The following is a 13,790-nucleotide window of genomic DNA, read 5'->3' on the forward strand; positions in this document are numbered from 1 at the left end:
TCTAGTTAAAGACAATGAACAGTAAACCTATAATCCAAGCACTATTCTCTCAATGAATTGAAATAACAGTGACATTTAACCAGTGGAGACCCCTTAGGACCCCTGGAAGGACCCCTGGTGGTAACTGGACCCTGCGGTGAGCACCAGTGTTTTGGGGGGCGGTGCCACATGGAGGACCTTTGTGCTATATCACAGTCGGAGCCACCTCCAGCTGCTCTGGAGCCCGAGCACAAGCCAATGTCAGAGCGTCTCTGCAGCAGAGAAGTCATTAATATATACATAGATATACAGTCTCTCTCTATACAGTATATATATATATATATATATATATAGAGAGAGAGAGAGAGAGAGAGAGAGAGAGAGAGAGAGAGAGAGAGAGAGAGGGGTGGGGGGGGAGAGAGAGAGAGAGAGAGAGTGAGAGAGAAAGAGAGTGAGAAAGAGAGAGAGAGGAGTTACCAGCTCCAGGTGATGACGAGCCTCTGTCAGAGTGCTGACGGCGCAGCAGATCTGGATCTGGACTGGAGCCACGTCATTGGGCTGCAAGAGGCGGGGGGTAATCACTCTGAACGATCCGATACAAAGATTGAAGTACAGCACAGGGCACAGGGCTTTTTTCTTTAATTCAATTAGGTAACTGGGGAAATAAATACATCTACAATAAAAACAGACTGTTTTTGTTGGTTTTGTTTGGAGAAATGTGCAGCGGATCGCTCTGATCGCGTGGTGCAACGCCAACCTTTTATTTTTTTTTAGAAAGGTTAAAACTATGGGAGATTTAAAATATGGGAAAATATTTAAACAGGAGGACAGCGGGAGAGAAGGGTCAAATATGGGAGAAAAATGGGAGGGCTGACAGGTTTGCCTCAAAAAGGCAAAAGAAACACACAGCACAATTATCTTTTAAATACTTATTTATTTCCCTCATCTGTAGTTTTTGTCATGGATAGTTGGTATTGATTCCTCTTTCTTTAAAAAGATTTGTGCTGGTCTGTGCAGCCAACAACAGAGTAGTTTCCCTGCTTAGCTCTTAGCTTCGATATAATGCTAGTGTGTCCAGTGCATGCGTGAAAATAATCGCACACCTTCGCAAAGGAAGTTCTCAAGCCGTGGGTGGAGATACTCAGATTGGGGGGCAATTATTAATCTAATGAGTCTCCAAGTGACGTAGGAAGGTGACTCAAATTTGAACAGCTTGTTGAATCACACGTTTTCTGAAATAGGGACCCCGCAAAAAACCGCCTGGGTTTTACTTTGTGTGTTAGTGGTCCCATCAGAGACCAAAATATATTTGCAGAGGCACTGAAAAAGTGAGTTTTTCCTAATAGGTCCCATTTAAGTTACTGCCGCTGCAGCTCCCATGCGGCCCAGTGCATTAAAGGCTGCTCTGCTGGGGAATCCAGGACGAGTTGGAGCAAAATCATCTTTTTAAATGACTCAGCAGTCTGGAGTCACTCCAAAAGAGTCGTTTGGGAACTGCAGCCAGACACACAGGCTGGAGTCTCTTCCTCTTTACTTTATTCACCTACTTTCCTTTATATAAAAAAATACAAATAAATTCAATAGATACATTTTCCAACTCCACTTATCCTACTTATTCATAGAGAAGGTTTAGCTGTGAATGTGACATACTGTGGATACAACCGATAAAATATACTTATTAGAGTCTGTAGCTGATAAATGATGTGATGAGTCTGAATGTGGATTCCAAAATTGGAAACAGTTATTGATTACAATTACTAGATTGAATTAATGATTGAATTAAAGTGAAAGATGGCATCATTTACTGTGAGTTGGATTGATTTAAACTTTGCATGTTACACCATTTGAACCAAACTGAGCGATTCTTTCACTGGGTGACCCCACAGGAACCAACTCTCAGAAAACAGTTGAACCTTTCGACACTACTGTGGAAGTGACTTGTTCATAAAAAGAAACTAATAAAAAAATACCACATTAAACTTAATATGATTAATAATAATAATCATTATTATTATTTTTATTATTATTTATTATTATTATTATTATTATTATTATTATTATTATTATTATTATTATTATTATTATTATGTAAGTCTACAAAATGGTGTATCACAAAATCAGAATGTTTGACTAACACTATAAATTATTAAATTATTGCATAGTGACTTACCACTATTAATGGAGACATAGATTGGAATAGTTTTGATTGATATTACCAATATATCTTTAAAAATAAAATCTGCAGAGCTGTGCAGAATAATGTGTACCAATGTTTCAAAAAATGGGAAGATTTTTAAATGAACAACTCTTTTTTACGGATGGGCTCTCAGGAACCGACTCTCAAAAAAGAGTTTAAACTTTCATCACTCATGTGGAAGTGTGGGAACAGGTTTAATAAAGAGGAGGAGAGTGAAGGAAGAGAATAGAAAAGACAGCGGATGGATGCAGCCACTGCAGCAGACTTTTCATCCTCTACCTTCTTTGTCTCTGACTCTTTCTCCTCCACCTTCTCTTATCAGACTCTTCATCCTCCACCTTCACTCCCTCCTCCACCTCCTCTCCATCAGTCTTCCTCCTCCACCTTCCCTCTCTCAGACTCTTCCTCCTCCAGCTTCTCTCCCTCACTCTTCCTCCTCCACCTTCTCTCCATCAGAGTCCTCCTCCTCCACCTTCTCTCTCTCTCAGACTCTTCTTCCTCCACCTTCTCTCCCTCAGACTTCCTCCTGATGGCATGTGCCTGATCTTTCAATCTGGATGGTCAGGATTTTATATTTCTGTTTAAAAGCAACAAGGACGAAGCTGATACTCGTAACTGGTCCGCAGAGGATGGCGGACCACCACAGAACATAAAGGACCAAATCAGGAGATCCAACTCAGACCAGGAGATCCACCTCAGACCAGGAGATTCTCTTCAGACCAGGAGATCCTACTCAGACCAGGAGATCCTCTTCAAACCAGGAGATCCTTCTCAGACCAGGAGATCCTCTTCAGACCAGGCGATCCTCTTCAGACCAGGAGATCCTTCTCAGACAAGGAGGTCCTCCTCCTTCCAAGAGCTAAGGTGGGACAACCCGGGTCCAAATTTGCGCTGCACACCCGGAAGCGCTCTGGATGAACCGGTAGAGACACTGTTTCTGGATCTTCTGGACCAACGGCTCTTCCTGTAGTTAAATGGAAAGCTGATCTTCTCCAGTGGACCATCTCCTCTGGTCCTGGACTTCCAGAGGAACATGAGGAGTGGTGATGCGGCTCGAACCATGATGCAGGACACAGGTCTTTAAATCCTGTAGCATCCTGGTAAATCATATTCTTTTATTTAATCAGTATTTTCTTGTATTTAATCTGTACATTCTTGCACATGCTGAATGCATGAACCAAAGTTAAACTTTTAGGATAGGTCTTTTATTGACTAATGGATTAATATATTTTCATTAAAACATTGGCGCTGTGCTAGAAATCCACATCCTACTGATTCATCACATTATAATTCTCCATCACATGAACAATACAAACTAAAGTCCATTAATCAGTGTTTCAAGATAAAGCTCATGAATATTCATGAGGAACAACCTTGTTCCGGGAGAGACTGTTATCATGGAAATGTTGAACTTTCCTGCTCTAATGAGGCTCTTAAAGCAGTTACAGCAGTAATGTCTATCTATCTATCTATCTATCTATCTATCTATCTATCTATCTATCTATCTATCTATCTATCTATCTATCTATCTATCTATCTATCTATCTATCTGTCTCTGTCTGTCTATATATCTATCTATCTATCTGTCTCTATCTATCTATCTATCTATCTATCTATCTATCTATCTATCTATCTATTTATCTATCTAGATAGATAGATAGATAGATAGACAGATAGATTGATAGATAGATTGATATAGTGATGGTGATAGTGATCTAGATACAGTCTATATCTATTTATTGGATAGATATTTTATGCCTCTTTACCAACCCTAAGTTCATTTAGAGAATACATACAATGTAAGAAAATGTATGCACATTGCTTATTTTAATACTCAATATTTCTTTTTTTGTTTTTGCATTTCATTGTAGTTTTGTTGAGCTGTTTATGACTTTTATTTGCATTTATATATTTTGTATTGTTTAGTGTATATGCTATTGTTTCTCACTGAGTGACCATAACTGATTAAGTATTATCTCATCTTATCTTATCACAGGTCTATCTCCATCATGGCAGAAGATGCTGATGCGGAGCTGTTCCTCTCCTGATCATCCAGACGACGTTCTTCTCTGCCTCCTTCTTTCCTCCTCCTCTTCCCCCTTCTCTTCCTCCATGCCTTCGTTCTCATTGGATTCATCTTCATCATCGTATTTTATTATAATGCTAAATCACAGCAACCACTTCCTCCATTTTTATGGGATCGGTGCTCGGCTTCTAATGCCTGTCATTGTTAACGACTGATGAGGTTCTGCAGCTCTGGAGGAGCGATGAGGAAATGCCCAGCATGATCGGGGCGCTACGACCCGGCAGACCCTTCATGGTTCCTATTTCCTGTGGATCTGTGTACCTCGTCTGCATCTGGATGGTGTTGATGACGACGTTGATGAAGATGAAGGTGGCCTCGGCGTGGACCTGCCCCCGGAGCTGCCACTGCTCGGAGCGCAGCGGCATAGTAGTCCAGTGCACGTCGCGTAGCCTGGACAGCGTCCCCCCTGACCTTCCCCTAGACACCGTGGTGCTGCTGCTGTCCTCCAACCGCATTCGCCATGTGGGCGTCCAGGCCTTCCAGGGCCTGCGCCACCTTCGGGAGCTGGACCTGTCCCACAACATCATCGAGAGCCTGGAGCCCGGGGTCTTCCTGGACATGTCCGAGGCCCTGAGAACCCTGGACCTTTCCAACAACCAGCTGAGCAGTGTCCCCAGGGACGCCTTTGCCAAGGTCCACGCCCGCGTCCGCCTGTCCCACAACCCCTGGCACTGTGAGTGTGCCCTGCAGGAGGCACTGCAGGAGCTCCGGCTCGACCCCGAGACCATCAACGAGGTCAGCTGCTCCACCTCGGTGCGTGAGGAGTTTGTGGGCCGGCCGGTCATTCAGGTGCTGGACGGCGGGGTCAACTTCTGCAACTTCCACCACAAGACCACTGACGTGGCCATGTTCGTGGCCATGTTCTGCTGGTTCTCCATGGTGATTGCCTACATCATCTACTATGTCCGCCACAACCAGGAAGATGCCCGGCGGCACATGGAGTACCTCAAGTCCCTACCCAGTGCCACAGACATCAGCAATGAGCATGACACCGCTAGCAGCGTCATGTAGAGCCATGTCTTTCTTGGAGAACATCTGGAGAATATCTGACTGGACCTGGTCCACACTTTGGTATGATTCTATGTACTGCTTTCTCTGCACTCAATTGACTTCCATCCAGTCACAATAAGAAACTTGTGACTGAAGCTTGAAGCGGAACAGGAAGGTTTAAGGTTCTGTAATGTTTTGCTTGATATTTTAGTGAGTAGCTTGTTTTTAAGAGTTCTTTTTAGTTTTTAAGACTTGTTTGAGAAGCAGAACATCTTAGTTCTCCAGATGTCGATGTTCTGGCAAAAGTGACTGACTGGTTTTCATGTGAGGAATATGTAGGGTCATGTTACTTTGATCTATTATGAATCAAAGATAATTTCTGTTGATTCTTCTCCCATTTGCATATTTTGTGCTGTTTTAAGGGAAATGTCGCTGAAGCTGTAGTGAATCTAGTGAATCTACTGCTTCAAAGTGTCTGAGGTTAAATTTACCGTGCAATTAGAACCATTTTGTCTTAATTCCAGTTTAATGAATGGAAGGACGTGGAGTGTTATTAGAGTGTGTTTGAAATATGGACTCCCAAGTTTATGTATTTCTTTGCTCCTATTAGGTGATTTTTTTTTATCATGAAGCTTTTGAAATATTGAATTATTAAATGACATTGCGTTTCACACTGTGCTTTTCCCAGTGCAAGAATGAAATGTGATGAGTTGAATAAATTGAATAATCTGTGATGACGTTTGTGGAAAGTTATGAATATTGACTAATGTAGTGTACAGCTTTTACAGCTTTGGTGCACTGAATAAAGAGTCTTGTTTGATAGAAGCTTCTGAAGTTTGTTTTCTCACTCCAGAGTCACTGGTTTTACATTTATTAAAAGGTTTTGCAACTGTTCATACTCAACCTCTTATTTTGTGTTTATAGTCTCCCACTTCCTGGTAAAGTCTCCCACTTCTCTACTTCCTTACGTCCTGTTTCTCGCTCCTTACTTCTGTTTCTAGTCCCTTACGTTAGCACCAGCATGTAGCCAAACTGCAGCCCTAAACCTAACCTTAAAAAACCTGATCAATTGCACAGGTTGCAACCAAGTTATTTTTGGTTTACCTTATAAAGACAGTCTGAGTATACAGTGAGTTTCCTGTTTTTGAAAAGCCAAGTTAAGTCAAGTCAAGTTTATTCATATATTTATATTTATACAGTCTCAAAGGGCTTCACAAACCCACATTTCACATATAAATCAACAGCATCCCCTTGTCTTATCCCCATACTGGCAGGGAAAAACTCCCTCAAAACCCTTTTTGGAAAAAGGGATGAAACCTTGAGAAGGGGGACACAGAAGGAGGATTCCCCCATCAAGGATGACCAGGCTGCAGTGGATGCTGAGTGGTCAACATCTATATTTTTATTTAGTTATTTATTTATATTTAACCCGTGCTGTCAGCATGCTGGGCATAGAACTCGGAGTATTTGTGCCATTGCATCTAGGACAGAGTTAGTCTGTCCTCGTGGAGTGGAATTCAAGTTCTCAGCCTGCAATGCAACTCTTTATTAATTCTTTAATCATCAAGAACTGCTGCAAAAACTGTGTCTTGTGGATGATCTGTAGGATGACAAGAGCACAGTTTTTTGTTATACAGAACCACAACCAACTCCCCTCTTTCTTGAACAAATTTACCATGTTTGGGACTATAAACAACTCATCACTACTCCAAGAGGGGGAGAATCACCACGAGTGAGACAACTAAACATAGAACTGAACAGCAACATGTACGTGGAAAAACCATAAACATAGAAACAAACGACAACATGTACATGAAAAAAACATAAACATCAGATGACAACATGTATCGAAAAAACAGCGTTAATTAAGTCCAGGAAAATTGGAACAGCAATTGGGCACGTGGCCTCTTCCTGTCATCGTTATGGCAGTGAATGAGGAAGAAAAGGAGGGGGATGTAACGTGGTGTGTGTGTGTATGTTTGTGTGTGTGTGTGTGCGTGCGTGCAAATTATCCACCAGTGAGTGTACAGGACTTGTCCCAATTGGTTCTAGTGTATAAGGTTGGTATTATATCGTAGCCCATCCAAGCAGCAGAAAAGGCCCCGAAGCCACCCCTGAGTCCGGCAGCCGTTCAGACACTCCAGGGCCGCAGGAAAGCCCCGAGCACCCCGCCTTGCAGCCACAGAATACCCACACTACACTAACCCACCAGTGCCCTGCCGCCCTTGAAAACCCCAATGCTCAATGTGTGCTGTTGGCAATTGCAGTTAAAATTGTGGGGTGTGGGGGTGCCTACCTGCCCAGCAGACCATGGTCTGGTGGAGTGTTGTTCGGACAAAGATTTGTGTGCGAGTGTATGTGTTCTAAGCTAATATGAGTTGTATTCATTTCCGGTGGACGAGAAACACGTCCTCAGTTTTCTCAGAGTTGAGAAGACATCCACTGTTTAATTTCAGCGAGACACGCCTCTAGGGTATGACAATTGCTCGGGTTAGTTAGTTCTCAGGGCATGCATAGTTGGGTATCATCAGCATAACAATGAAAGTTAATGTCATTTGCGTATGATACCTTCAAGTGGCAACAATCTATACTATACTACAAAGCAGCATGTATCGATCCCTGAGCGACCCCACAAGTACCATTACAATACTCAGAAGTCACAATGCCATGAATTGCATGGCGTGTCCTCTCTGAAAGATGAGAATCCAGACTGAAATAATTCAGATAGATCTCTAGAGGACATGTGATTGTGAATGTGAATTTTGGAGATAAAAGGGAGGCTAGAGACTGGCCAAGTCTCAGGGTCGAGGTTGGGTTTTTTTAAGTAAAGGTCTAATCATGGGTGTCTTAAAAGCTGTAGGTACAGTGACCGTTTAATGAAATTTCCTTTCTCACTATTGGAAGGATTCGATTTGGGTTGAGGCCAAGTGCCTTGAATCTCTTCTCTATTAAGGTCCATTTTCTAAGAAAATAATTGCTTGAAGTCACTAACTGTAAGAGGGGAACTGTTGAAGATAAGCTGTTGTTAGGTTACCCTAGCTACCATACTCAATAAAGTTTTAAGATTATTTTTATTTCTATTAAGACAAATTAATAGGCATTTCGGACATGCTTTTATTGAACAAATTGCACATGAATACCCAACCCATTAAACAGAATTTAAATAAGGAATAATAACAACTTCCAATATTTTATTCCTAATACTATGACAAATTAAAGTTGAATTTCCCCGCTCCCTCTAAAATATTTTCTTCTAAACTCAAAAAAAACATCTCTTGAAATATCTCTTGAATCTCGCTTTAAGACATTGCATTGTGGGTAATATAGGAGCCCTGTCTGCGCATGGCGGAGATCGCTGAGAGCCGATACACCTGTTGCGTGTTATTACTTTATCCTAAAAATTAGGGTTAGGGTAAGGTGGCTGTCTACTACCTGTAGTCACTACAAGGAAATCACTCCGTGTGGAAGTTCCCAACAAGGTTCCATTCAAAGAGATTAAACACTGTATGTCCCCTCGGAGACATTTCATCAAACTTTTAAACTTATGGGATTAAAATATAGCAGACACGATTCAGACCTGTCGCTCTGAAGCTGTGTGAGGACACATATGTGATATGATAGAAATACGATTTCTGGTGCTCCAGATGGCAAATATTTCAATTGACAGCTCAAGCATTCAAGTGGCACCGAAATCTGCCTTTCAATTAGACTGGTATAAAGCGATCGTTGAGGAACCAGTACAATATTGGCACCCGGTTTCGGTGCCCAACCCTCGTTACAACTAGCTCGAATGCCGCAAAATAAAAAGGGACACGACACCAGGTTAGATGCATTCTAACGAAACCTAAACCATGTCCATGGGTTTGGCGGTTGTTGTAGAACAGACCAGGAGAAAAATTATAATACCAATCTGAGCAATAACAACTATGGGTCCAGCCTGTGGGCTGTTATAAATTTTAGTTAGTTTGCATTGTTAACTGTAGAGCCTAGTTTGTAATTGGAGGAACTATGAGCGCGGCGGGGAATTGATACTGTGTGTATCTGGTTGGAAGTGCTGGGTAATCTACAAACACTGTGATTAGGAGAGAAAACCATCTGAGAAGTATGACCAACAGAACCCTTTAGAGTGGTACTATCAGGCTCTCTACTCACCTCTGTCCCAACCTGCTCCAGAGTGAGATGTCAGGCTTGTCTCAAATATTTATCTATGTTCCAATAAAGAGTGATGGTGCCTTCCCTGTTAGGGTGGAGATATTTACAAAGGGAAGTCCCTGATCCCTGCAGAACTTAGCCTGCCACCAGTTAAGCTACACTAATCTCCTGAACCTTTCATCATCGCCTCTCGCAGGCAAGGGACCGGAGACAATTATTCGATGCCGACTCATCTTTTTGGCCAGACCACAAGTTTAAGCGATGTTACTCTTTGTGATCTCTGATTGCCTTATTCTCACATCATTAGAGCCGACATGAAGCTGGTGTCAGCCTTGTGTGCCTGTTTATTATGGTTGTTCCTGTTGCTTGCCAGCACTCAAAGATTAGTTTCAATGTCGAGTGCTCTGGCCCCAGGTAGACACACTGCTGTGGCTGGCCTCCTGAGCTTGACATAACGGGTGATGGCGCACCTATAACTAAGATGGAGGGCTGAGGTAAAGACTAACTTAAGGGGCAAATCTGTGAGAAACCTCAACATCCTTAGGGCTAATGCTAGCAGGGCTAGTGGCCGGCTATAACCCAAGCTATGGGGGGTGCCTGTTATCTAAAGTTATCAGATTCCTCTGCTCTAACTGATGGACACGTCCCTCTGGCAGGGACAACCTCTCAAGGAGCAGTGTGCACGAGGAGCATGAGTCCATCCTCACGGCTGCGTCAGAGTCTGTGTCACTTTGTAGCTTGCAGCCGTTTTGCTGCTAGCCGATGTAGCTCGAAGCCGCTGTAGCTCGTACCTGGTGTAGCTCATACCTGGTGCAGCTCGTACCTGGTGCAGCTTTTACCTGGTGTAGATCGTAGCCAGTGTATTCCGAGAGCCTCGGCAACACACTCACAAGTGTCGAATCCAAAAAGTAGATTTAACATTTTAATAAAGTTCTCAGTTGAAAAACAGAGAATATGTCCTTTAATGGGCATCTGTGTGTCTTAACAGTGGTAAAAAAAAACCCCAAAAAACCCAGAGTTTTATCAAATTAAATAAACAAAACTGAAAAGAAAAGCTGGAAAAGCTTTAAAACTGAAACACGTCCTTAGGTCTTTAAATGTGAGAAATTTGAGTACTGTATTTCTGCAACTTTAATTACAGTACATCAAATAACTAAATGTGCCAAACCCATATGGCCAAATGTATTGATGTAAAATATGAGAGAATAAGTATTTAACACGTTTAAATTCACATTAAAGTGTTCTTTTGTCTCTGTGTCGTTGCAAAGCACCTTAACCTCAACACAGACCTCCCTCGTACCTAAATCAGGACGAATTATCGAGCGGCTCTAAATATAGAGCTCATATTTCTCGCTCCATAAATCGGATGCTGGAATATTAATAATTATGTCGTGGAACTCCAAAATAGTTGGGGTCATATTTATGGATCTATGAAGCCTTTTCTGAAGGACCATCGCTCAAACTCTAGTCCCCAAAATAAAATGATTAATCTTTCTGGGTTTCCTGTATGAGGAGGAAGCTGGAGGCAGGGGTTCTCAACCTGGGGTTCCCGGAACCACAGGGGGCCCCAGGCAAAAAGATAAATGGTTAATATGATCAATAATAAAATCTATGAGACAAGGTAGGAGACAGTCTAAAACACGGGTTCCCAATCACCCGGTCGCAGACTGGTGCCGGGCCATGGGGCATTTGTCACCGTGCCATGAGAAGGTGGGCAGGGCACCCTGTTTAGCTTGGGCTTTTTATTTTTGGCAAAGCCCAATGAGAGTGATCTGAAATTAAATACAAGTGAACAATGTGTTTTTATTGGAGATGTATGTGGTGTGGGGATGGTCTGGTTTGAGCAGCCACACCTGACCTGGATCTAGATGATTGGTTCAGGGTGGCTGCATACTTGTTGCTCATTGGTTGGTCTCATGAGCAGCAGGTCAAACCCCCATCCCCAAACACACGTAGGATAGGAACCCGGGTCTTGACATGTGTCTATCTTCTCCTGGGCTAATTCCAACTGGCCCACTCTCTACAATGAAATGGTCTTTACAACCCCCCGTCTTCCGTGTCTCTGTGCCAGGGGGCCCTGAAAACGCCAACCTAGAGACATGGTTCGAGCCATGAGACAGTCAAGGCGGCAAGAGACAGTCTAGAAGCCAAGAAACAGTCTAGGAGCTAGAAGACAGACTCGGAGCTGAGAGACAGTCTCAGAGTCAAGAGACGGTCTAGGAGCCAGGAGACAGTCTAGGAGCCAAGAGACAGTCTCGGAGGCAAGAGACAGTCTAGAAGCCAAGAAACAGTCTAGGAGCTAGAAGACCGTCTATGAGCCAAGAGACAGTCTCTGAGTCAAGAGACGGTCTAGGAGCTAGGAGACAGTCTAGGAGCTGGGAGACAGTCTAGGAGCCAAGAGACAGTCTAGGAGTTAGAAGACCGTCTATGAGCCAAGAGACAGTCTAGGAGCTAGAAGACAGTCTCGGAGCCGAGAGACAGTCTCAGAGCCAAGAGACAGTCTCGGACGCAAGAGACGGTCTAGGAGCTAGGAGATAGTCCAGGAGCTGGGAGACAGTCTAGGAGCGAAGAGACAGTCTAGGAGCCAAGAGACAGTCTCGGAGCTGGGAGACAGTCTAGGAGCCAAGAGACAGTCTTGGAGCTCGGAGACAGTCTAGGAGCCAAGAGACAGTCTCGGAGCCAGGAGACAGTCTAGGATCTAGGAGACAGTCTCGGAGCCAGGAGACAGTCTAGGATCTAGGACACAGACTAGTAGTAGACAGTCTAGGAGATAGTGGGGGGTACAGGTTATTGATAATGGCAGCTTACAAACTTGAAGTCACAGTGAATTTTAGCAGTTCAGCGTTCTGAGGTTTCTATGTACAGTAAATTCCTAAATACAGAAATGAAGTCACTCTGACGGTCATGGTAATAATGATCGTCCCCAAAGAACTCGTTGCCGTAGGCTACGTGCACGTGGTAATGAGTGGCATGCTGATAATTAGCTTGAATGTCTGAGGTCAGAGTAATTAGAATTAGCATGGGGGGGGTGGGTTCCACTTTGACCTCCTTCGTCCCAGGCGTCCATCGCCCCGTCAGACCCGTCCTGAGACTCGCTCCATGTGTCCCGACCTCTTTTGTCTTATTTCTCTGGATGTTTTACTTTGCTGGAGCTCTCAGCTGTGGAGGTGACAAGTTTTCCCTCTTTTTGGGGCGCCGTCTCTTTACGAGTCACTCGGTATAAAGATTTGACTCTTTGGTTTCATTTGATTCACAAGAGTCGGTTCAGCTCTGAGTGTGAATCGAATTCTCACACAAATCATTTCATTCTGTCAAAACTCTTCATAGAGGAAGAAGGCAAAAGTGTGAATCAATCACATTCCATATGAATTATGGCAAATGTCCTCTGCTGACTTTTCGTAATTTATGCTTGCAGAAATTTCTTAATTTTTTGTATCTTTCACTTTTTAACTTTATTCAACTTTTTTTTCAATTTGTTTTGCTGCTGAGAATTTGCACTAAGAGTTCTAACATACTAGGCTCACTGTAATGTTTTTGACAAATAGAACTTTGTTCTTTCCCGGGGATTCAAACCAGAACCTTGCGGGGTGTCACATTCACAGTCACAGTATTGGGGGTAACGCGTCACATTACATCTGTCTATAACGAGACATAAACACACAACAACACAACAACACAACATAAACACTAATGCTTACTAACAATTGACAAAACACTGATCGATAAAGAACAACACTTGCATGTGACATTTGAAACTTAAACATACTTAAAAACACTTAATAATAAAACAGAATAACATAACTCTCAAAGTCTGAACACCATGCATTCTGGGAAACAGGAAGGCACAATGCTAAATGCCCACCGGCTGACTGGGTCCTGCAGCAGCGAGACGGTCACGGAGTCCCAGCAGCACCAGCACCGCCCGCAGCACTCCCACTGCCGTGGTGTGCACATGTTCTACACCGTCTCTGGGGGCCCAACTGTATGGCAATTACGTGACAATGCATCTCAGGCGATGTCGCGGAGTAACGCAAAAGTAGTTTAACGAGTAGTGTAACAAATTACTTTCTACAGGGAGTAATTAAGTAAAGTAAGGCATTACTTTTTTTTAAAGTAACAAGTAAGTGTTATACATTCCTCTTTTTCAGTAACGACCCTGATATTGATCGTTCAGGGGTTTTGTGCATCCTTTCTTATATTATCGTCGTTGATTTAGAACGTTCCTTTTCCTCCTTCTGCAGGAAAAGGTGAGTCAGTGTTCTGTGATGGTGATTTACGGCTTGTCCTGAAATGCCCTCAAACTGTGAGCGTTCACCCTGAAACAACGACCTTCAGACGACCTCTCTTTTCTCTCCTTTTGGATACTTTTTTTCGAGGGGAAAGGGA

At 43.1% G+C, this 13,790-nt stretch overlaps 1 protein-coding gene across 1 annotated transcript; it reads left to right on the plus strand.

Moving 5' to 3' along the window:
• Positions 1-4,451: 4,451 nt before the first annotated feature.
• Positions 4,452-5,273, plus strand: LOC307247665 (leucine-rich repeat-containing protein 3-like; the record flags this gene model as incomplete). The annotated part of the gene is made up of 1 exon (XM_080023795.1): positions 4,452-5,273. The coding sequence occupies one exon, from the start codon at positions 4,452-4,454 to the stop codon at positions 5,271-5,273; it is 822 nt and encodes a 273-aa protein (XP_079879921.1).
• Between the last annotated feature and the right edge of the window lie 8,517 nt (positions 5,274-13,790).

Source organism: Zeus faber (genome assembly GCF_960531495.2).
Source record: "Zeus faber genome assembly, chromosome: 2".
Classification (NCBI taxonomy): Eukaryota; Metazoa; Chordata; class Actinopteri; order Zeiformes; family Zeidae; genus Zeus; species Zeus faber.